At 40.4% G+C, this 26,572-nt stretch overlaps 1 protein-coding gene across 3 annotated transcripts in view; it reads right to left on the reverse strand.

The window, feature by feature from the left end:
• rela (v-rel avian reticuloendotheliosis viral oncogene homolog A) overlaps positions 1-26,572 on the reverse strand; it is a 51,163-nt gene that overhangs the window by 9,019 nt on the left and 15,572 nt on the right. For all 3 annotated transcript variants that reach the window (XM_063008678.1, XM_063008679.1, XM_063008680.1), the window contains exons 4-8: positions 25,429-25,574; positions 19,445-19,536; positions 12,132-12,266; positions 10,273-10,377; positions 9,203-9,418 (exon numbers count right to left, since the gene is read on the reverse strand). In XM_063008678.1, coding sequence (XP_062864748.1) covers positions 9,203-9,418; positions 10,273-10,377; positions 12,132-12,266; positions 19,445-19,536; positions 25,429-25,574 — 694 coding nt within the window. The remainder of the gene's footprint in view (positions 1-9,202; positions 9,419-10,272; positions 10,378-12,131; positions 12,267-19,444; positions 19,537-25,428; positions 25,575-26,572) is intronic.

The raw sequence follows: 26,572 nt of genomic DNA on the forward strand, positions 1-26,572 counted from the left end.
CTGTCCGGCTCCCTACCTGAATGAACAACAGCCAAACGTTGTTCATGTGGCCGGTGAGTTTAGATGCAATGTATACGAAGTCCCAGCTCTGGTGCGCTAACCTATTTTACTGCTGCGCCACCTGAGTGGCTCCATCTTGTAATTTTAATGCTAACTTCATCTAGTGTTTTATGTCCCTATTAGCCCAAAAACTATCCTCATTATGTTCATTTTATCCTTCATTATGATTATGTTCATTACATAAACTAGTCTGACCTGGATGATGTATTGTGCAATGGGAAGTGTACAGTTTGTATGTAACTATGATTTATGGCTCAGGAGATGACATAGCATTTTTGCTAAAGCAGGAAATACTCTTTAGCTTAAACTGATATCATACAGTACTGAATAATGTTGTGTGGCCACTTTACTGCTAAAATGCAGATACAAAATAAACAACACTGAAACCACAGGAGCATGTGGTTTCACACATGAACCGTCATAAACATTACAGTTTTAAATATATATATACACTCCCCTACAAAAGTATTGGAACAGTGAGGCCAATCCCTTTATTTTTGCTGTAGACTGGAAACATTTGGGTTTGACATTAAAAGATGGAAATGAGACAAAAGATCAACATTTCAGCTTTTATTTCCAGGTATTTACATCTGGATCTGATACACAGTTCAGAAGATAGCACCTTTTGTCTGAACCCACCCATTTTTCTTGTGAGCAAAAGTATTGGAACAGATAAACTTAAAATAGATTAAAGTGAATTAGACTTAATATTTAGTTGCAAATCCTTTGCTTGCAATAACTGCATCAAGCCTGTGACCCACTGACATCACTAAACTTTTGCATTTTTCTTTTGTGATGTTTTTCCAGGCTTTCACCGCAGCCTCTTTCAGTTGGTGTTTGTTTTGGGGGGGGGGGTTACTCCCTTCAGTCTCCTCTTTAGCAGGTAAAATGCATGCTCTATAGGGTTTAAGTCTGGAGATTGACTAGGCCAGTCCAAAACCTTCCACTTCTTGCCCCTGATGAACTCCTTTGTAGTTTTGGCAGTGTGTTTTGGGTCATTATCTTGCTGCATAATGAAGGATCTCCCAATCAGTTTGGTTGCAGCTTTTTAAATTGACGAACAAAATGTTTCTGTAGACTTCTGAGTTCATTGTACTGCTGCCATCATGCGTGACATCATTAATGAAGACTAATGAGCCCGTCCCAGAAGAAGCCATGCAAGCCCAAGCCATGACATTACCTCCACTGTGTTTCACAGATGAGCTTGTATGTTTGGGATCATGAGCAGATCCTTTCTTTCTCCAAACTTTAGCCTTTCCATCACATTGGTAAGTTAATCTTTGTCTCATCAGTCCATAAAACTTGTCCCAGAATTTCTGAGGCTTGTCTCTGTACTTCTTGGCAAATTCCAGCCTGGCCTTCCTATTCTTCTTGCTAATTAGTGGTTTGCATCTTCTGGTGAAGCTTCTGTACTTTTGTTCATGAAGTCTTCTGTGAACAGTAGATTGTGATACCTTCACTCCTGCCCTCTGGAGGTTGTTGCTGATGTCCTTGGTCTACCTGTTCGACATCTGTTACTTAGTACACCAGTGACGACTTTCTTCTTCAGGACATTCCAAACAGTTGTACTGGCTATGGCCAACATTTGTCCAATGGCTCTGATTGATTTTCCATCTTCTCTCAGCTTCACAATTGCTTGTTTTTCACCCATAGACAGCTCTCTGGTTTTCATGTTGCTTACTCCTCTAACTATAAATGCACAGTCTGCACAGGCAAAACCCAAATCTAAAACTGAGCGTAGACATTCAGTGCTATTTATTGTTTGAATAATCAATGTAACAGGACACACCTGGGCAACAAAACACACCTGACAGTCACATGTTCCAAAACTTTTGCTCACAAGAAAAATGGGTGGGTTCAGACAAAAGGTGCTATCTTCTGAACTGTGTATCAGGTCCAGATGTAAATGCCTGGAAATAAAAGCTGAAATGTTGAACTTTTGTCTCATATTCATCTTTTAATGTCAAACCCAAATGTTTCCAGTCTACAGCAAAAATAAAGAGAATGGCCTCACTGTTCCAATACTTTTGGAGAGGAGTGAATATATATACACAGCGGGGAAAATAAGTATTTGATCCCCTGCTGATTTTGTAAGTTCACCCCCTTACAAAGACTTGAACAGTCTATAATTTTTATGGAAGGTTTATTTTAACAGAGAGAGACAGAATATCAACAAAAAAATCCAGAAAAAAAACATTAAATAAAAGTTATGAATTAATTTGTATTTAATTAAGGGAAATAAGTATTTGATCCCTACCAACCAGCAAGAATTCTGACCCCCACAGAATTACACGGGAGGAGCTTGTCAATGATCTCAAGGGAGCACAGTCACCAAGAAAACCATTAGTAACACACTTCGCCGTAATGGGTTGAGATCCTGCAGTGCCCGCAAAGTCCCTTTGCTCAAGAAGGCTCATGTACAGGCCCATCTGAAGTTTGCCAATGAACACCTGAATGATTCAGAGAAAGCTTGGGAGAATGTGATATGGTCAGATGAGACCAAAATTGAGCTCTTTGGCATCAACTCCACTCGCCGTGTTTGGAGGCAGAGAAATGCCCAGTGGGGATGGTGTTCTTGGGGTCATATCCAGCATTTCTCTGCTCCCAGCTCCCTTGAGATCATTGACAAGCTCCTCCCGTGTAATTCTGGGCTCACCTCACCTTTCTCAGAATCATTCTTACCCCACGAGGTGAGATCTTGCATGGAGCTCCAGAGCGAGGGCGATTGACTGTGATCTTGTATTTCTTCCATTTTCTAATTATCATGCCAAAAGTGGTCTCTTTCTCACCAAGCTTCTTGCTGATGGTCTTGTAGCCCATTCCAGCCTTATGCAGGTCTACAATCTTGTCCCTGACGTCCTTTGATAGCTCTTTGGTCTTGCCCATGGTGGTCGAGAGATTTGAACGGAAGAAACTGATTCTGTGACAGGAGTCTTTTATACAGGGACAGGACTAATTTGTGTGCCTTTTGTGGACATTACCGGTCTGTGGGGGTCAGAATTCTTGCTGGTTGGTAGGGGATCAAATACTTATTTCCCTTAATTAAATACAAATCAATTTATAACTTTTATTTAATGTTTTTTTTCTGGATTTTTTGTTGATATTCTGTCTCTCTGTTAAAATAAACCTTCCATAAAAATTATAGATGATATTTTTATTATATTATTTAAGTCTTTGTAAGGGGGCAGGGGATCAAATACTTATTTTCCTCACTATATATATACAGTATATATATACACAGGGGTTGGACAAAATAACTGAAACACCTGTCATTTTAGTGTGGGAGGTTTCATGGCTAAATTGGACCAGTCTGGTGGCCAATCTTCATTAATTGCACATTGCACCAGTAAGAGCAGAGTGTGAAGGTTCAATTAGCAGGGTAAGAGCACAGTTTTGCTCAAAATATTGCAATGCACACAACATTATGGGTGACATACCACAGTTCAAAAGAGGACAAATTGTTGGTGCACGTCTTGCTGGCGCATCTGTGACCAAGACAGCAAGTCTTTGTGATGTATCAAGAGCCACGGTATCCAGGGTAATGTCAGCATACCACCAAGAAGGACAAACCACATCCAACAGGATTAACTGTGGACGCAAGAGGAAGCTGTCTGAAAGGGATGTTCGGGTGCTAACCCGGATTGTATCCAAAAAACATAAAACCACGGCTGCCCAAATCACGGCAGAATTAAATGTGCACCTCAACTCTCCTGTTTCCACCAGAACTGTCCGTCGGGAGCTCCACAGGGTCAATATACACGGCCGGGCTGCTATAGCCAAACCTTTGGTCACTCGTGCCAATGCCAAACGTCGGTTTCAATGGTGCAAGGAGCGCAAATCTTGGGCTGTGGACAATGTGAAACATGTATTGTTCTCTGATGAGTCCACCTTTACTGTTTTCCCCACATCCGGGAGAGTTACGTGTGGAGAAGCCCCAAAGAAGCGTACCACCCAGACTGTTGCATGCCCAGAGTGAAGCATGGGGGTGGATCAGTGATGGTTTGGGCTGCCATATCATGACATTCCCTTGGCCCAATACTTGTGCTAGATGGGCGCGTCACTGCCAAGGACTACCGAACCATTCTGGAGGACCATGTGCATCCAATGGCGGTGCCGTGTATCAGGATGACAATGCACCAATACACACAGCAAGACTGGTGAAAGATTGGTTTGATGAACATGAAAGTGAAGTTGAACATCTCCCATGGCCTGCACAGTCACCAGATCTAAATATTATTGAGCCACTTTGGGGTGTTTTGGAGAAGCGTGTCAGGAAACGTTTTCCTCCACCAGCATCACGTAGTGACCTGGCCACTATCCTGCAAGAAGAATGGCTTAAAATCCCTCTGACCACTGTGCAGGACTTGTATATGTCATTTCCAAGACGAATTGACGCTGTATTGGCCGCAAAAGGAGGCCCTACACCATACTAATAAATTATTGTGGTCTAAAACCAGGTGTTTCAGTTATTTTGTCCAACCCCTGTATATATATATATATATATATATATATACAGTGTATCACAAAAGTGAGTACACCCCTCACATTTCTGCAGATATTTAAGTATATCTTTTCATGGGACAACACTGACAAAATGACACTTTGACACAATGAAAAGTAGTCTGTGTGCAGCTTATATAACAGTGTAAATTTATTCTTCCCTCAAAATAACTCAATATACAGCCATTAATGTCTAAACCACCGGCAACAAAAGTGAGTACACCCCTAAGAGAATACACCCCTAAATGTCCAAATTGAGCACTGCTTGTCATTTTCCCTCCAAAATGTCATGTGATTTGTTAGTGTTACTAGGTCTCAGGTGTGCATAGGGAGCAGTTGTGTTCAATTTAGTAGTACAGCTCTCACACTCTCTCATACTGGTCACTGAAAGTTCCAACATGGCACCTCATGGCAAAGAACTCTCTGAGGATCTTAAAAGACGAATTGTTGCGCTACATGAAGATGGCCAAGGCTACAAGAAGATTGCCAACACCCTAAAACTGAGCTGCAGCACAGTGGCCAAGATCATCCAGCGTTTTAAAAGAGCAGGGTCCACTCAGAACAGACCTCGCGTCGGTCGCCCAAAGAAGCTGAGTGCACGTGCTCAGCGTCACATCCAACTGCTGTCTTTGAAAGATAGGCGCAGGAGTGCTGTCAGCATTGCTGCAGAGATTGAAAAGGTGGGGGGTCAGCCTGTCAGTGCTCAGACCATACGCAGCACACTACATCAAATTGGTCTGCATGGCTGTCACCCCAGAAGGAAGCCTCTTCTGAAGTCTCTACACAAGAAAGCCTGCAAACAGTTTGCTGAAGACATGGCAACAAAGGACATGGATTACTGGAACCATGTCCTATGGTCTGATGAGACCAAGATTAATTTGTTTGGTTCAGATGGTCTCAAGCATGTGTGGCGGCAATCAGGTGAGGAGTACAAAGATAAGTGCCTACAGTCAAGCATGGTGGTGGGAATGCCATGGTCTGGGGCTGCATGAGTGCAGCAGGTGTTGGGGAGTTACATTTCATTGAGGGACACATGAACTCCAATATGTACTGTGAAATACTGAAGCAGAGCATGATCCCCTCCCTCCGGAAACTGGGTCGCAGGGCAGTGTTCCAGCATGATAATGACCCCAAACACACCTCTAAGACGACCACTGCTTTATTGAAGAGGCTGAGGGTAAAGGTGATGGACTGGCCAAGCATGTCTCCAGACCTAAACCCAATAGAACATCTTTGGGGCATCCTGAAGCGGAAGGTGGAGGAGCGCAAAGTCTCGAATATCCGCCAGCTCCGTGATGTCGTCATGGAGGAGTGGAAAAGCATTCCAGTGGCAACCTGTGAAGCTCTGGTAAACTCCATGCCCAGGAGAGTTAAGGCAGTTCTGGGAAATAATGGTGGCCACACAAAATATTGACACTTCAGGAACTTTCACTAAGGGGTGTACTCACTTTTGTTGCCGGTGGTTTAGACATTAATGGCTGTATATTGAGTTATTTTGAGGGAAGAATAAATTTACACTGTTATATAAGCTGCACACAGACTACTTTTCATTGTGTCAAAGTGTCATTTTGTCAGTGTTGTCCCATGAAAAGATATACTTAAATATCTGCAGAAATGTGAGGGGTGTACTCACTTTTGTGATACACTGTATATATATATATATATATATATATATATACTGTATATATACACACACACTGGTGCTGGTCATAAAATTAGAATATCATGAAAAAGTTGATTTATTTCAGTAATTCCATTTAAAAAGTGAAACTTATGTTGATGATTATAACTGACAACTAATGAAAACCCCAAATTCAGTGAGTAAATTAGAATATTACTAAGACCAATACAAAAAAAGGATTTTTAGAAATTCACAAAGTTGAATCAGTTCATCTGGACACAAGTTTGTTGTAGAGATACGTTTCGTCACTCAATCCGAATGACTACTACTCGGATGAAGAAGTCATTCGGATTGAGTGACGAAACGTATCTCTACAACAAACTTGTGTCCAGATGAACTGATTCAACTTTGTGGATTTGTGTACCTGGATTATTGAGCATGCATCAACAGATTTTTTGAAATGTTGGCCAAATGAAAAGTATGAACATGAAAAGTATGAACTTCAGCTCTTCTGAATTGTTGGGTCTGGCGTATCGCATCTTCCTCTTCACAATACCCCATAGATTTTCTATGGGGTTAAGGTCAGGCGAGTTTGCTGGCCAATTAAGAACAGGGATACCATGGTCCTTAAACCAGGTACTGGTAGCTTTGGCACTGTGTGCAGGTGCCAAGTCCTGTTGGAAAATGAAATCTGCATTTCCATAAAGTTGGTCAGCAGCAGGAAGCATGAAGTGCTCTAAAACTTCCTGGTAGACGGCTGCGTTGACCTTGGACCTCAGAAAACACAGTGAACCAACACCAGCAAATGACATGGCACTCCAAACCATCACTGACTGTGGAAACTTTTCACTGGACCTCAAGCAACATGGATTCTGTGCCTCTCCTCTCTTCCTCCAGACTCTGGGACCTTGATTTCCAAAGGTAATGCAAAATTTACTTTCATCAGAGAACATAACTTTGGACCACTCAGCAGTCCTTTTTGTCTTTAGCCCAGGCGAGACGCTTCTGACGCTGTCTCTTGTTCAACAGTGGCTTGACACAAGGAATGCGACAGCTGAAACCCATGTCTTGCATACGTCTGTGCGTGGTGGTTCTTGAAGCACTGACTCCAGCTGCAGTCCACTCTTTGTGAATCTCCCCCACATTTTTGAATGGGTTTTGTTTCACAATCCTCTCCAGGGTGCGGTTATCCCTATTGCTTGTACACTTTTTTTCTACCACATCTTTTCCTTCCCTTCGCCTCTCTATTAATGTGCTTGGACACAGAGCTCTGTGAACAGCCATCCTCTTTAGCAATGACCTTTTGTGTCTTGCCCTCCTTGTGCAAGGTGTCAATGGTCGTCTTTTGGACAACTGTCAAGTCTTCCCCATGATTGTGTAGCCTACAGAACTAAACTGAGAGACCATTTAAAGGCCTTTGCATGTGTTTTGAGTTAATTAGCTGATTAGAGTGTGGCACCAGGTGTCTTCAATATTGTACCTTGTCACAATATTCTAATTTTCTGAGATACTGAATTTGGGGTTTTCATTAGTTGTCAGTTATAATCATCAACATTAAAAGAAATAAACATTTGAAATATATCAGTCTGTGTGTAATGAATGAATATAATATACAAGTTTCACTTTTTGAATGGAATTACTAAAATAAATCAACTTTTTCATGATATTCTAATTTTATGACCAGCACCAGTATATACTGTGTATTTAAGAAATGAACCATTTTCCAAGAAAACTATTTTTTGTGCACCATGTAGGGAGTATAAAGTATGCAGTGCACTAAACAGGGAGTAAAAAGGCATGTAAGAAAAGCAGACAGTGCTAAAAAAGTTTAATTATGACATTTCAGCATCAGGTTCAAATAACCATTGGGTAGCCATCAAACTACAACAAGACTTTAACTTACACTTTATTTAAATACTTAAGACTAATATAAATGCTGCAGATAAAAAAAAAACACACTGGCCTAGCTTCTACACAAGGTTAAGGCATCTAAGTTTTGAATTTTGTGCTGGCTGTTTTGAATTTTAAATTGAAAATTCCATCATAGTCCAAAGTGTCTGCTAGTTCTCTTTGTGTTTGGTACTTCATACTTTTGTTCCATAGAAATTGGGTCAACAATAGCTATTTAGCAATAGTTGTATTTTGCCAAGCTGCTCCTATGCTTTGCAAAACAAAACTACTGGCACGTGTTAGGGAGTTAACACAAAATAGCCTAATGTAGGCTGGATGTTAAATACATACAAACCTACAGTAGATATAAAAAGGCTACATAACCATGTTACAATGCCGATCAGCATTTTTCCACCTTTAATTTAATTGATAGTCTGTGCAATTCAATTGAAAAACTTTGGACTATTTGCTGATAACAGTCTGGATGGTCTGTTTTCTAACTGGTCTGGAGCACACAGCATCCAGTCCTTCCTAAAAAAAGAGCTATAATAATGATTCGTCTGACCATGATACATTTCCACTGATATGTATCCTTGATACATGTTTCCACTGTGTGTTGGTCCATCCCAGATGCCTGCGAGCCCAGATAACTCTATGCCACTTTTGTACATGGTTAACATAAGGCTTCTTTTTTGCACAGTAAAGTTATAAGTGCCACTTGTTGATGTAACTCCGTATTGTAGAGCTTGACAAAGGTTTGACGAAGTAATCCCTTGCCCATGTGGTTATATCAGCTATTGATTTGAAGGACTGGAGATCACATGTGTTCAGTTTATGCTCGCGCCCTTGCCTTTTACGCACAAAAAATTACTCCAGATTCCTTGAATTGTTTAATGATATTATGCACTGTTGAGGGAAAAATAAGCAAATCCCTTCCAACCATTCTTTGAAAAATCAAATTGATGGAAATCCATTGTATGGATGAAGAACTTTGATGCCTGACTGTGTGGTATGCATGTGTTTTATTAACCCTGTTTGTGTATTGTGCAGAAGTCAGAACCCAGCAGTTAATTCAATTTAACAACCAGGCAATGTTTATCTAGTCAGTTAATAAATAAAAGCAAAAATTACCTGGGTCAGCAGGCAGGTACTGGAAGTCCATCGCTTCACTGACCTCACGATCTGAAGGCCGGCGGAGCTGCATCTTCACCTTCACTGGCTCTTTTAAGTTGGAATCACAATATGGTGGTGTGCGAAACACAATGGCTACCTGTCTGTGCACATCAGCCTGAGAAAATGAGCCTTTACCCTCCCATGAATCATGAAAAAAACGCACCTCTATGTCCTCTGAGGGGGTAAGAACAAGTTTAAAAAGTTCTGCATTACTTCACAATTCATTATTTTACAATGACGGTATACATAATACTGAAGGGGCAACACAGCAGGTTAATTACATTTTACCACAATGCTTACCAGCTGGGTAATGCTCATTCCTTTATTATTTTAATATGCAATCATTCTCTCTCCAGTAATATGATTTGCCTACTCCCTACCCACCTTGGAGCCCAACAAGGGGTTGCACAGAGCTACAGAACACCAGTGGTTGTGCACCAGGGCTATATATTCATACAACACATAGTACTCTTGCACGATACTCTGAGCCAATGACTTATGGGTATCTCATGAGAAATACAACCAGGGCAGGTCTCGACCAGCTGCTTAAAGTAAGCAGGTCTCTCCATCCTCCTATGTGATGAAGGAGCCAATGTACTGTTTTGTGGACATGGTAACTGCAGTCACAACTTTCCCAAGTAGCAGGATCTCTTCTTCCACAAACACAGATTGCACCTCATGACCAACAAGCTGTCCCTATTCTACTCTGGGTCTCCATAGGGAAATTGCTGCCAAATAGGCTTTAAGGGTCTAAATACTTTCATAAGAGATTTCAGTTTTTAATTTTTATTAATTTTCTAATTGCATTTTCACTTCCTTATAAATGATCAAATGTTAAAATAGCAATTATACTCATTTAAAATAAAATCCACAACACAAAGTGTGCAAAACGTTAAGGGGTCTGAATATTTTCTGAATTAACAGTGACTTACATTAAAAAGGCATGCTCACTCAGTTTTACCGGAACAGCAGAACACAAAACCAATAAGAACAGTTATGAAAGTAGTGCAACATACACTTCTACACACCTTTCTGCACTTTGTCACACAGCAGGAAGATTTCATCCCCTCCTCTGCAGCTGCCTGAGTTTTTGTTCACACGACAGATCTTTAGTTCGGCTGTGTTAGGTGCTCCTGAAACATGATATGCAGTGCAAGAGATTAATAAAAAACAGTATAGCATCAGTGCCACATAATACACTCTCTCTCTCTCTACCAGTTGCTGTACAGGTACCGAACTTCTACACTAATGTGGGTGAAGAAGAACAATATGGACTCTAATAGTGATATTAACAGCCAAAGGCAGAAAAGTTGATTTTTCAAAATCCAGTACAAGGGATGTATATTATGTGACCTCATTTCAATACACAATATATGGTAAACAGTATGTGGACACTACTAAAATGCAGGTGTTTTAGTCACATCTATTGGTAAGATATGTATAAAACCAGTTATATAAAATAAATAATACACTTTCAACTCTGAGGCAAGCAGCAACACTCACTCACTCAACCGCTTATCCAATCAGGGTCGCAGGTGCTGGAGCCTATCCCAGCTTTTCAAGGGGTGCAAGGCACACAGTAACACCCTGGACGGGGCACCAGTCCATTGCAGGGCAGACACACACACACATACACACTCACCTATAGGGCAATTCAGTGTCTCCAATTAGCCTCCAATTAGTTTTTGGACTGTGGGAGGAAACCGGAGCTCCCGAAGGAAACCTACACATATGCAGAGAGAACATGCAAACTCCACACAGAAAGGACCCGGACCGGCCCACCTGGGGATCAAACCCAGGATCTTTCTGCTGTGAGGCAACAGTGCTACCCATTTAGCCAGTGTGCCGCCCCAAGCAGCAATATTTTGTTTATTACCTCTTTGTTGTAAAACTAAGAATTCCCACTATTCCAATTTTCCCATTTCATCAGATATTGTTTCATTTTAGAAACAATTAATTTGCATTACACTTCATTGTCATGTTTTACCACCCTTTTGTATTCTGGTGGGTCTGGCTTTCCTGGAATCACTGAGCACCCTGCAGTACACACAAAAAACCGGATGCCAATCCATTGCGTCCATCTTAAGACTGTACAATACAGAACAAGGGATCTGAACTATATGTCCAAAAACATTTGGACACCTGGTCGCCTTGGTTGGGCAGTGATGTAGGACAAGAAAGCCTGAACTGATGTTCCATTTTATCTAAAATATATTCATTGGGACTGAGGTCTGTTTGTTGGTTTGTTGGCATAGAGGTGGTGTCTAATTGTAGATTAGGAGCCTTCGGGACCCCAAAACTCCCGAAGATTAAAACTTAATCTTGGGAACAAAATTATTGGCTCTGTGACCATTTTCCTTTTCTAGGCAAGTTCCTTACAGCTTAGATTGTTGTATGAATGACTAAATACATTTGGTTTCTGTGTCACCCTATATTCATAGTCAGGTTTAACAGTCACATTATTAAGAGCTAAGTTACACAGGGGATGGCACGGTGGCTTGGTGGGTAGCACGGTCACTGCACAGCAAGAAGGTCCTAAGTCCGATTGCATGCTCTCCTCGTGTCCACATGGGTTTCCTCCGGGAGCTCCAGTTTCCTCCCATAGTCAAAAGACATGCAGTCAGGTTAATTAGACCTAACAAAGTTGCCCTAGGTGTGAATGTGTGAGTTAATGTGAAAGTGAGAGTGTAATAACCCTGTGATGGACTGACGACCTGTCCAGGGTGTGTCCTACCAATCGCCCAGCCAATCGCTTTTAAGCTTTTTTTCTCTCGAACAAATCGACTTAGCAAATTAACCACAGATAGTTCGTATGACTTCTCTGGAGCTGACTGTACATACACACACAGAAATGTGTGGGTTTACCAATGTTATTTTACAGACTCACTGTTGTCATAGATGGGCTGAGAGACGACAGGCTCCAAAGTGTACAACTCGCCCGTTGCCAAGGTAATACTGGCCTGGAAACAGAGACGGACGGCATTCAGGTCGTACTCTTCCTCCCACACTTTGGCTTCAGTAACTGCAACACAACAGTACAGGGTACAGAACATGATTCAACAACATCCTGAGGAAGTCAGACCATTTCTTAAAGACATACACACACAGACAAAAAATCCATTCATATAATAGTTACATTCTGCCTTTCCATCTGGTATTTGAGGTAATCCGTCAGGATGTGTTTTACTGTAATGAGTGTTTGGCAGGTTTTACATAATGAGGCTTCTACTATTGTACTGGTACAGGTGTGTTAGGTGGGAGTGGCCAATATGACATCTTGTATACATTACTTAGTCCATAAGTTTTCTCTGGTCCATGTTTTTGTTCTGGTTCTTATATGTAATTTATTACTGATTTGTGTATTCCATTGGATTTGCTATAGGTCTCGGGTATATGCATTCACCTGGGTGATTCACTTCTTGTTGAGGGCGATGTCTAAGATTATGAAAGTGTCTAGGTTAAAAAGAGTTTAAAGAGGGCAGCACGGTGGCTAAGTGAGTAGCACTGTCGCCTCACAGCAAGAAGGTCCTGGGTTCGATCCCCAGGCGGGTCCTTTCTGTGTGTAGTTTGCATGTTCTCCCCGTGTCTGCGTGGAAGCTCTGGTTTCCTCCCACAGTCCAAAGACGTGCAAGTGAGGTGAATTGGAGACACAAAATTGTCCATGACTGTGTTTGATACAAACTTGTGAACTGATGAATCTTGTGTAATAAGTAACTACCGTTCCAGTCATGAATGTAACCAAAAGTGTAAAACATGACGTTAAAATTCAAATAAACTACATGCGTTTAAGTGTTGCTCGACACGAATTCTGAAAGGTAAAGAAAAGGCTGGATTTCGTAGGTTGCTTTTAAGTTTGACTGAGTACTACAGTGCCAGTTTTTGCCAATTCTGCATCCCACTGGTGCTGGCCAAGATCTTTAAATGTTGAGTTTTTTATGGCATTCTTTTTCAAAGTTTTTATATGCAGGTTAAAAGTAAATTTTTGATCACTTGACAGACCACAGAATTTGGTCGTTTCGACCACTTTTTATGGAATTTTCTTCCAAATGGATTTCAGGATCTGGGTGTAATGTCCGGTTTTGGCAGAAGTGGAAGCATGCTGTTTTGTTTTTAGATAGTTTAAAGCCTTTTGTAGAATTGTATTCATGTTTAGGTGGAGTTGCTATTCTACTGTTTATTCATTTTTCCCATTATCCTATTCATAAGTCATCAACACATAGACTAAGGGTATTGGGTGATATTTTTCTTGCTAACAGTGTTTATCTTGAGATTAAAGAGAGTAACAGAGTATGCACCCTGGGAAACTCCTGGATATGATTGTTTGATAGAACAATATTCTGACCCTGAAGTGTCTGTAGTAAACCATTCAGGAAAGTCTGTGGTTTCTATAGGTTCTGAATTCAATCTTTCTAGGCAAAGGTTTTGGAAGGCAGACTAATTAGCTTTGTTCAGTTTTTATCTTTGTAGTAATGGTCTGTTGGTTGTGGTTGTGCTGAAGTTATAAAAGGTGTTATAAGTTATAAGCAAAAGAGTATAGAGTGTGGCTGATGGTGGTGTATGTTCCAAGTATTGGGTAATGATATGAACTGCCAGACCTGTTGAATCTAAACATCGCTTAAATTGAACTTGTTCAGCAATTAAGCCATCTAGAAGGTCTCAAAATGCAGCATAAGATGCCATGTTCTAAAGTGATCCAAATGCAGATACAAAACAGGTCTACCAGTGTAAAAAGGATTACAAAGCTAAGGCTCTGGTACTCCAGCAAACCACAGTGAGCCAAAATCATCCATCATCCGTAAATGGAAGAAGTTTGGAACCACCAGGACTCTTCCTAGAGCTGGCCGCCCAAACTGAGCTATCGGGGAAGACGAGCCTTGGCCAGGGAGGTGAGCAAATAACCCAAGGGTCACTCTGACAGAGCTCCAGCGTATCCTTGTGGAGATGGCAGAACCTATAAGAAGATCAACCATCCAGGCAGCACTCCACAAATCACAACTTTATGGTAGAGTGACCAGACGGAAGCCACTCCTCAGTAAAAGGCACATGACAGCCCGCTTGGAGTTTGCCAAAAGGCACCTAGAGGACTCTCAAACCATGAGAAACAAAATTCTTTGGTCTGATGAAACCAAAAATGAACTTTTTGCAGACCTGCCAACCTTGAAAGAATTTTATGAGTACACCCCCCCCCCCCCCCCACAATACTTTCACTCAAGTTTTATTATCAAAACAGCTTGACAACGGTGTTGCAGTCATTACAATAACAATACAGATTAACTGTAGAACACAGTTACTTCTTTAAACTATTTTTGCTATCTGCTTGTTGCTGCACATGGGCTGTGTGTAAGCAACATTGAAATGTAGCCCAATGCTTTGCTTTCCTTAGTCACTCCATAAGCATATACTTTGTAAACCATTACTTCTGGACAGTTATTGCAATCACACCACACACCCAACATTGCATTGAAAACAAACTATTGTACAAGAGGTATAGCCCATGGAAACTCCTTCTACCTGAGAATTTGGTCAGAAATTAAAGAAAACTGAAGACATTCTTTGTAAATAAATAAATAAAATCAGTTTTCTATGTACAAACAACAAAAAAAACTTTTAAGTAGTGTCACTGAAAGTCTCTGTGTAACAAACTCGTATTGAATAGATGAACCTTGTAACCTTGACGAGTGGTTAACAACACCGTCGGGTTAATATTGGCCTAACTCAACGTCTTCATTTTACCTTTTCAATGTTATCGGCTCAACAGGCGAAAGGGGATTACCATTTGATTACCATTTGAACAACATATCTAACATCGTTGATAAAATCTGATAAAAACCTCATGAACAGTTTGTAGCGTCTTTCTCAATAATGCACAAAAAACTCGATTTTTTGGCTTGTTATGGCTACTGCGCCTGCGCACAACTCCACAGCAAGGGGGGGTTCGCCACTAGCACGCTGACCCTCCTCCGCTCTCGGCACAAACAGCAAGCTGATTGGCTCTTTTTGTTGAAGGGCGGGACTTTATCCTTGAACGGACGCCATGATTCGCGTTGCGAGAAGTCCCATTCATACTGCAGTCAGTGACAGGTCTCATCATTAATACGGTCTCTGACTGAAGCGCGAAGCTAGGCGAGGTGGGGCGGGGTGGTTGGGTGAAAATGAAGCGCTCTGATTGGCCGAAAGCACTCCGCTTATGCGCAGATCTCTGTGGCTCAGCGGCGGAATCAACTTCAGTAACAACCTGGTGACAACTTGACTAAAACTGGCGAAATGCGAGATCAAACGATATGCGTACTTAAGAACATGGAATCGTACAAGCGTACTAGGAGGTCAAAATGCATGCCCGTTACGCAAAATGCGTACATGTTGGCAAGTCTGTTTTTGGCCTGAATACCAAGCGTCACGTCTGGAGGAAACCAGGCACCGCTCATCATCTGGTTAATGCCATCCATACAGTAAAGCATGGCGGTGGCAGCATCATGATGTGAGGACATTTTTCAATGTCGGTACCGGGGCGAGTAGTCCTGACAGGGGGAAAGATGAATGCAGCCAAGTACACCAAGATCCTTGAAGAAATCCTGCTTCAGAGTGCACTGGACCTCAGACTGGGAAGAAGGTATTTCTCCAACATGACAATGACCCGAAGCACACAGCCAAGAGAACAAAGGAGTGGCTTCTTGACAACTCTGTGAATGTCCTTGAGTAGCCCAGCCAGAGCCCAGACTTGAACCTGATTGAACATCTCTGAAGAGATCTGAAAATGGCTGTGCACCAACGCTCCCCATCCAACCTGATGGAGCTTGAGAGGTTCTGCCATGAAGAATGGGAGAAACTGCCCAAAAGTAAGCCAAGCTTGTAGCATCAAACTCAAAAACACTCAAGGTTGTAATTGTTGCCAAAGGTGCTTCAACAACGTATTGAGCAAAGGCTGTGAATACTTACAGTGGTGTTCAAAAAAATAGCAGTCCAACATCATTAACCTGATAAATCACTGTTTTTAGTAGAAGTGATATTTCTACATAGCAAATAATTTACTTGAAAGTGTAGTAGAGTAATGAAAACAAACCCAACAATTAGGACATGCATGTCACTCATTCTGAGTAATCGAAGCATTGATTGAAAGGGGGTTGTTCAAAATAATAGCAGTGAGGAGTTCAATTGGTGAAGTCATCCATTCTGCAGAAGAACGGGTGTCAATTTTGGCCCTTATTTAATGTAGGAGGGTGGCAAATGTTGCACAGGTTGGTCATAGCACATTTCCTTTTGAAATACTGGGTACAATGGGTTGTTCCAGACATTGTTCTGATGAACAGCGTACTTTGATTAAAAAGTTGATTGTAGAGGGAAAAACATACAGAGAAGTGCAGCAAATTATTGGCTGCTCAGCTAAAATGATCTCAAATGCCTTGAAGTGACAACCAAAACCTGAAAGACGCAGAAGGAAGCGTGGAACTGCTGTTCGAATGGATCGAAGAATAGCCAAAATGGTAAATACTCAGCCAATGATCACCTCCAGAAAGATCAAGAAACATCTGAAGTTACCAGTGAGTACAGAAGATGATTAAGTGAAGCCAATTTACCAGCAAGAACTCCTTGCAAAGTCCCGTTGTTAAGAAAAAGACATGTCCTGAATGGGTTCAAATTTGCCAAGGAACACATTGACTGGTCCAAAGAGAAATGGCTCAACATTTTGTGGACTAGTGAAAGCAAAATTGGTTCTTTTTGGGTCTAGTGGCCGTAGACAGTATGCCAGACGACCCTCAAGCACTGAATTCAAGCCAAAGTACGCTGTGAAGACAGTAAAGCATGGTGGTACAAAATGATATGGGGATGTTTTTCATACCATGGTGTTACATCTGTTTATCACATACGAGGGATCATGGATCAGTTTAAATTAGGGCTGTCGAAGTTAACGCGATAATAACGCATTAACGCGACCTCAATTTAACGCGATTAAAAAAATTAGTGCCATTAACGCAAATTCTAGTTCATGTTGACACTTGACTGGTAGAACAAACGTTTTAATGTCGGACTTGCCACCGTTTTTCATTTGCGGTTTGTTAACATAATGTAACCGATCGTGGTAGTGATGCACTTGCATAATAAAGAAATAAATACACGCTATATTCACAAGTTGTCGGGAGCAGAACACTTTATTACACTTAATTAACTTCTTCTTCTGTACCGAATACCGGAAAGCTGAGTCGAGCACGTTAGTTCATGAACTATGGAAGCCCCAAAGGGTCAAAACACACTCACTTCGTGTAGAAACGTCCATCAAACCATCGTCACGATACAACCACAGACAAGTCTGATACAATAACTACGCCTTATCCCACCTAAAGCACCGCTGATCTACAATGTTTGCTGATGGAGAAATTCTAACCTACAATCTGACATTTACTGCCTAGTATGTGAGTGAATAAAACTCCCTTACAGTTTTCTCTTGTCCCAGCAGTTTTTAACATAAGTACATTTAGCATAAAATGTGTTCACCATTTTAATTGTAACATTTCACTTAAAAATCCTTGTTTTCTATAACATTTACACAGATTTTTTTTAATGCGATTAATCTAGGGCTGTCAAACGATTAAAATTTTTAATCGCGATTAATCTCAGAATTTCATATAGTTAATCGCGATTAAAAATTTTAATCGTTTGACAGCCCTAGTTTAAATATATCAGAATACTTGAGATCATCATGTTTCCCTATGTCAAAGAAGAAATGTCCTTAAAATGGGTGTTTCATGACATGACAGTGACCCAAAACATCTTGGTTACAGACAAACAAGATTGAGGTAATAGAGTGGCCAGCCCAATCCCCTGACTTCATTCCCAGATAGAGAACTTGTGGGCTGATATCTGAAGCGCGTTTTTTTGAGGCAAAACCCAAAAATGCAGAAGTACTGTGGCATGTAGTCTAATCATCCTGGACTGGAATACCTGTTCAGAGGTGTCAGAAGTTGGTCGACTCCATGCAACACAGATCTCGAAAACAATTGTTATGCCACTAAATATTAGTTCAGTAATTTAAAGTAAAGTGAAACCTCAAAAAAAAAATTCAGTTTATAGATAATTTTTTTGAGTTTTTAAAGAGAAATGCTGGCACTGCTATTTTTTTGAACAGCCTAATATTCATTTTTCTTAACTTTCTGTAAAGGATTAACACAAACTGACTAAATTTTGTTAATGTTTTGATTTAGAATTGAAAGTGTAGTATTTTCAGTGCATTTGCATTTATGGAAATAAAAGTTATTATAATTATTTTGTGCTTTATTCGCTTTTTTTAAATCACTGCTATTTTTTTGAACACTACTGTATGTACATGTTATATTTTTGTGTTTTAATTGTAATAATTTTGCAAACTTTTTTTCACTTTGTCATAATGGGGTTTTGTGTGTACGCGTGTGTGTGTGTTTGTGTAGAATTTTGAGGGGGAAAATGAATTTAATCCATTATGGAATAAGGCTGTAATACAACAAAATGTGGAAAAAGTGAAGTGCTGTGAATACTTTCTGGATGCACTGTAAGTTTGATGTTTAAGTTTTCCTGTTTCATTTCATTGAGCAGAGCAACACATTTGGAGGGGGCACTAACTGTCCTTATTCATTCAAAAGCTCACAGATGCACATGGATAGTTGGGTAATTAACAGGATACATTTGTTTATATTTGTCCTAATTTCTCTTTCACCCTGTCAGTACATTTTGAGGGTATTTGCTGTTTGACCTGACAGCAGGTCAGTGTGGTATGACACTGACAGCAGGTCAGTGTGATAACTCAGCTGTTCGGACAGTGTGCTGTCCGAACAGCTGAGTCTCTTGCTGTCTTTAAAAAACGATTAAAAACACACCTTTTTACTAAACACTTAGGCTGATTTGTACTTATTTACTAACACTTTATTCCAATCTTTTCCAAAAAAAAAAAAAAAAAAAAAAAAAAAAAAAAAAAAAAAAAAAAAAAAGGGCACTTTGGTTCTAACAGGTTTTAGCAGAGTTGTGTTCTTCGACTGTTGTCTATCTAAACTTAAGGAATGAAATGTTCACTGTGGAAGCACTTCTGTAAGTCGCTCTGGATAAGAGCGTCTGCTAAATGCTGAAAATGTAAATGTAAATGTAAATGTATGGATAATGATGTGGCATGTATGAGTCACAGATGGAAGATTTTCTGTGCTTGTGGGCGTGTGAAAGAGAGAGCTGTTATTTTACTATTGAATGGGTTGTTCTGTGTCTGCAGGCGGCAGGAAACAGCTTCAGCCACATCCTTTTTCTTCACACACTGAATACCCAGATTCTGGAAACTGAAAGAGAATGAGAGAGAAAGCGATGAGAATTTAACTGCCATATACAGGCAGATTCATGACAAAATAAAAGAAAATCAAAAGCATACAAGTGTTTCTGTGTTACCCAAAAAGAGAGTCTAGTTCATGTGACTGTCTAAAAGCCCCTTTACACATTTACCTACAGTTAAAATATTCAACCACTAAAAATATTCTGTTTGCTGTAATTTTGCTTGTATCTATTGGATTAAACTGGAGTTAGTATGTTGAAGTTTGAATTGTTCGGAAATACACTGATCAGCCATAACATTAAAACCACCTCCTTGTTTCTACACTCACTGTCCATTTGATCAGTTCCACTTACCATATAGAAGCACTTTGTAGTTGTACAATTACTGACTGTAGTACATCCCTTTTTTTGCATGTTTTTAGCCTGCTTTTAGCTTGTTCCTCAATGGTCAGGACCCCCACAGAGCAGGTATAATTTAGGTGGTGGATCATTCTCAGCACTGCAGTGACACTGACATGGTGGTGGTGTGTTAGTGTGTGTTGTGCTGGTATGAGTGGATCAGACACAGCAGCGCTGCTGGAGTTTTTAAATACCGTGTACACTCACTGTCCACTCTATTAGGCACTCCTACCTAGTTGGTCCTACAGGGTGCTGTTGGCTAGATATTTTTGGTTGGTGGACTATTCTCAGTCCAGCAGTGACAGTGAGGTGTTTAAAAACTCCATCAGCATTGCTGTGCCTGATCCACTCATACCAGCACAACACACACTAACACACCACCACCATGTCATTGTCACTGCAGTGCTGAGAATGATCCACCACCCAAGTACCTACTCTGTAGTGGTCCTGTGGGGGTCCTGACCATTGAAGAACAGCATAAAAGGGGGCTAACAAAGAATGCAGAGAAACAGATAGACTATAGTCAGTAATTGTAGAACTTCAAAGTGCTTCTATATGGTAAGTGGAGCTGATAAAATGGACAGTAAGTGTAGAAACAAGGAGGTGGTTTTAATGTTATTGCTGATCAGTGAATGTTTGGAAGACAAACACTGACCCCCATAATTTGTCAGGGCAAAAACCATTAATTTGGTTTGTCTGTGGCTCCCTGTTATCAAAATGTGACAAGGCCTAGATTACAACAAGAATATAAAACAATATCTATGGCTTTCAGTGCTCCATGAACCACAGTGGCCTCAATAAGATTATTAGATTAGATTGACATTCATGGCATTTAGCAGATGTTTTCATCAAAAGCAACTTATAATTGTGACAAATAATATTCCAAGCAGTTAAGAGTTCAAAGATCCACAGTGGCAACATAGCAATGGTAGGACTTTAACCAGCAACCTTATCAGCTGAGCAACCACCAACCCTAAAATGAAGACTTCTGGGTGTTGTTGGTTGTCAAGCCAAACTGGGAATCTATACAAGAAAGTCATTGGTCAGTATAAAAAAGAACCCAATGGTCACAACTAGTGCTTTTCTACAAAGCGGATTCCAAAAAAGTTGGGACACTAAACAAATTGTGAATAAAAACTGAATGCAATGATGAGGAGATGGCAAATGTCAATATTTTATTCGTAATAGAACATAGATGACAGATCAAAAGTTTAATCTGAGTAAATGTAACATTTTAAAGGAAAAATATGTTGATTCAAAATTTCAGTGTCAACAAATCCCAAAACAGTTGGGACAAGTAGCAATAAGTGGCTGGAAAAAGGAAATTGAGCATATAACGAACAGCTGGAAGACCAATTAACACTAATTAGGTCAATTGACAACATGATTGGGTATAAAAAGAGCTTCTCAGAGTGTCAGTGTCTCTCAGAAGCCAAGATGGTAAGAGGATCACCAATTCCACCATTGTTGCACAAAAAGATAGTGCAGCAATACCAGAATGGTGTTACCCAGCGTAAAATAGCAAAGACTTTTAAGTTATCATCATCAACCGTGCATAACATCATCAAAAGATTCAGAGAATCTGGAACAATCGCTGTGCGTAAGGGTCAAGGCCGTAAAACTCTACTGGATGCTCGTGATCTCCGGGCCCTTAAACGTCACTGCACCTCAAACAGGAATGCCACTGTCAAGGAAATAACAGAATGGGCTCAGGAATACTTCCAGAAAGCATTGTCAGTGAACACAATCCACCGTGCCATCCGCCGTTGCCAGCTGAAACTCTACAGTGCAAAGAGGAAGCCATTTCTAAGCAAGCTCCACAAGCTCAGACGTTTGCACTGGGCCAGGGGTTATTTAAAATGGAGTGTGGCAAAATGGAAGACTGTTCTGTGGTCAGATGAGTCACGATTTGAAGTTCTTTATGGAACACTGGGACGCCATGTCATCCGGACCAGAGAGGACAAGGATAACCCAAGTTGTTATCAACGCTCCGTTCAGAAGCCTGCATCACTGATGGTATGGGGTTGCATGAGTGCTTGTGGCATGGGCAGCTTGCATGTCTGGAAAGGCACCATTAATGCAGAGAACTATGTTCAGGTTCTAGAACAACATATGCTCCCATCTAGACGTCATCTCTTTCAGGGAAGACCCTGCATTTTTCAACAAGATAATGCCAGACCACATTCTGCAGCAATCACAACATCAAGGCTACGTAGGAGAAGGATCCGGGTACTGAAATGGCCAGCCTGCAGTCCAGATCTTTCACCTATAGAGAACATTTGGCGCATCATAAAGAGGAAGGTGCGACAAAGAAGGCCCAAGACGATTGAACAGTTAGAGGCCTGTATTAGACATGAATGGGAGAGCATTCCTATTTCTAAACTTGAGAAACTGGTCTCCTCTGTCCCCAGACGTCTGTTGAGTGTTGTAAGAAGAAGGGGGGATGCCACACAGTGGTAAAAATGGCCTTGTCCCAACTTTTTTGGGATTTGTTGATGCCATGAAATTTTGAAACAACATATTTTTCCCTTAAAATGATACATTCTCTCAGTTTAAACTTTTGATCTGTGATTTGTGTTCTATTCTGAATAAAATATTAGATGTTGGCACCTCAACATCATTGCATTCAGTTTTTATTCACAATTTGTTTAGTGTCCCAACTTTTTTGGAATCCGGTTTGTACCTAAAGAACCATGGTTCTTGAACAGGTTCTGTTCAGTTTTCTTAGAATCTTGGTGTTCTGTAGAGAACCGACGCACGTTTCCACCAGTTTTTGAGAACCAAGCCGCGTCATCAACGGTGGGCGTTACTTAACGAAAGTCAAGAGTAGTAATATCATGGCGGAGCGTGTAGATTATGTGCGAGCATTTGTGCTGTTGTTACAGATGTTTGTTTTTATGCAAATAGTATCGATCAGCTATTGGTGATAAGAAGACGTAGACATGTTTGTCGCAGTTGTTGTTTTTTTTAGTTCATTGACGTGAGAAGCGTTTTGCGCTTCGCTTTCACTGTGACTCTCGGTGCAAACAGCCGATTTGCTTAGCGCTCGGCTTGACACACTAAAGTTCCACAACACGAACAACCATCTGTGTGAAATAACCATCAAATCTACTCTAAAATACAACAAGTATCTGTGTTTAGCTGGATTTACTTCACGTGTGGTGTTTATGCAGCTCGGGGTTCTGAATCTTCTCAGAAGAGTCGAAAAAGCTTCATGTAAAAAATAAAGCGTAATGTGCCTGAATGTACTAAAAGTACGACATAGAAACACTACATTTCTCACCGTTATTACTGTTATTACTGTGCTCTGTACTGGTTATAAGTGCTCTGTACTGCCCAAATTCATCGGTCGTTGTTTTAGTACAAAAATGCCAGGTTACGCTTTATTTTTCACGTTAAGCGTTTTTCGTACTGCCTGGGTCACTTTTACCACATCATATCACACAATTCATCTTTTTTTAAGGTGCTTTGAAAATATCAGCGGCAAACTGGCTCAAAATTTAATCAGGTGAACTTTAAAAGATAAAAATTCAGCGTCAAGCTCCATATGAGACATCTACACTTTGACACGGCCACTCATTACGTCACGGTTTGCGCTGAAAAACCAAGTACTCTGTGGTGCCAGATTAGAACACTAGTTCGCTGTCTGGGACCTCTTTTTTTCCGTGGAAACACGCGGAACCGGTTCAAAATCAAGTGTGCAAACTAGAACCCCAAATGTGGGAAGGAGCGGTACCGCAGGTCCTTCCTTCCTGCTGCTGTTAGACTGTACAACCAGCACTGCTCCAAGCAGACCACACACTCGATTTAAATTATTCATAACAATGTTTGACTTTTTGAATGTTTGACAAGTGCAATCATTTGTAATTATTTGTAATTATTATAGTATAAGTTTTTTTTTTTCCTGACTTATTATTATTATTATACATTGTTCTTTTTATTGTCTATCTTTTTATACTGAGTGCTTTACTGTCCCTTTGCTGCTGCAACAATGTGAATTTCCCCGCTGTGGGACTAATAAATGGATTATCTTGGACATGGACATGGATTATCTTATCTTATCTTATCTTAGAACCGACTGTTTCCCATAAAGTGTGGCAGCATCCCTAATCTTCCCTGAGTGACACGCACATTAGTACGGAAATGTTGAAGAAGCTGATTCTCACCATTTCTTAATAACCCAAGTTGTATAACACAAGTTTAAAAGTGTACCAAAACACAGTGAGGAAAAATACAGCTAAACTTAGATAAATGGGTATGGTTTTAAAGTGGATTTGTTGAGGATTGTTATTTCACACAAATGGTTATTTGTGTTGTGGTACAGTTTTGATAACGTTTCACCACACTACTCAAGTCAAGCACTGAGCAAAGCGGCAAATTGCACCCAGCCTTGCAAGTATGCAAAGTGTAAAATGCTTTCCATCTGAATGCTCCCTTAAGATGTGTAACAGTACGGGGTTGTCTTCCCATTATTCGTTACAAAATTCTCCACACATTCTCTATTGGAGACAAGTAAAGACTGGTCCAGTACCTGTACCCTCTTTGTCCGCATTTATGCCTTTGTAATGTGTGCAGCATGTGGTTTTGCACTGCCTTGTAAGTCTTGAAGGCAGCATATGTTGCTCTAAGATCTCAATGTACTTTTCTGCATTAATGCTGCTATCACTGAAGTACAAACTGGCTTTTGGATTTTTCACTTTTGGTCCAGAGCACAACGTCCATTTTTTCCAAAAAAAAAGATCTGAAATACTGATTTGTTTTACCACAATACACGTTTTCACTGTATGACGGTCCTTCTCAGATACCTCAGAGCACTAAGAACGGAACGCTACTTCTGAACATGAATAACATTAATAATAAAACTTTACTGTGCAAAAAAAGCCTTAAGTGACATTTATGAATGTAACTCATATTGTAGTGCTTGACAAATGTTTGCCGAAGTAATCCCTCACCCATGTGGTTTATTTGTTAATATTCCTCCATTCCTGCATTTCAGGCATGTAACACATTCCAAAAAAAGTTGGGACGGGGGCAATTTAAGGCTAGTAATGAGGTGAAAAAACTAAATAATGATGTGATTCGAAACAGGTGATGTCAACAGGTGATTGTAATCATGGTTTGGTACAAAAGCAGCATCCAGGAAAAGCTGAGTCTTTGATAAGCAAAGATGATCAGAGGATCTCCAGTTTGTCAACAAATGTGTGCAAGTGTAAGAAACTCTGTGTTTTTTATTATTTGCATTTTCCATGCTGTGCCAACTTTTTCTGAATTGGGGTTGTATTTTAATCCACCCTTTTGATTATCAAATTATTACCAATTATTACAGAGACTATTTCTTCACAGAAATTATTCATTAATCATAAATAAGTGGTATTCCACTTTTACACTGTTACAATAACAATTGTTACCATTATTACATTTAGACACACCATATCTATACAACATGTATAATGCAGTGTGTAAAGTTATTAACACACAGCAGACAGAAAGGTTCTCACATTTACCTGTGCACTCGTCTCTCAGGTAGGTCGGCTTCATAGTAACCATGTTTACAGTCCTTTCCCACCAGTTCATGAGGGTGTGGTTTGTACGGCTGGTTCTTGGTAACTAGAGAGATTCTTACTCTTACTGGGCCGCTGTAGTTGTGAACCTGTAAGCAGAATAATACCACATAATATTATGACTGACAAGGTTTTTCACTGTTGTTTTTAGGTAGCCATGCTTATTTAAAATAACCTTAATTGTCAGGTTCCCCATTCATACACTTGTATATAATTTATGGCATGCAATGGAAAATATATTATCAACAGTCATACTGCTGCATTTCTTATACCAGCAGTCCCCAACCTTTTTTGCACCATGGACTGGTTTCATATAAGATATAATTGAAAGGACCGACTGGGGCGGGGGGGGGGGGGGGGGGGGGGGGGGGGATTTAAAATAGAGTAACTACAGAATAGAAAATCAGTGTGAATCCTGAGCTTTTTTTTTTTTTTTTTTTTGCTGCAACGAGACGTTGCTCCCATCTAGTGGTGATTGGGGACAATAACACCCGAAGAGTATTGGAAATGTAATTGCTCTTGTAGCGATCTCTAATTATTAATTTTTTCGGTGCAGCTCGGCAATAAATGACCCACGGACCGGTACCAGTCCGCAGCCCAGTGGTTGGGGACCACTGTCTTATACAATATATAAAAGCACGTTATTTATTGTGGCAGAGGAAGGCAGTTTTTTTTTTTTTATAAAAGAGCTCTTTGTCATGACTGTACAAGCTATCCTGTTCAGATTTCAGGTCCTTGCTCTTGGAAAGCCTCATCCTAACACAATGCTACCACCACCGTATTTGGACTGTGTTAAACTGCCTTTTTAACTTTTACACCAATGTAATATTTTCCACAGAGTAACACAGAAAAGCACAACAGTATTTCCTGCTGGTACACTACAGCTGGAGGAAAATGTTTCCAGTGCTAGAATCACTTCCTCTGATCTCCGGGGGCACCAGAGAGGAACAGACAGAAACACTATAACTAATAGTCTGTGTTAAAATTAGTTTGTATCACTTTCCTAAAACAGGCAGCTGAGAATAGCACCAAGTATGAGTCAAAGTGAAAATGCTATTAAACTAAATAGCAGCAAGGCTTGAAAACA

Source organism: Trichomycterus rosablanca, chromosome 14 (assembly GCF_030014385.1).
Source record: "Trichomycterus rosablanca isolate fTriRos1 chromosome 14, fTriRos1.hap1, whole genome shotgun sequence".
NCBI lineage: Eukaryota > Metazoa > Chordata > Actinopteri > Siluriformes > Trichomycteridae > Trichomycterus > Trichomycterus rosablanca.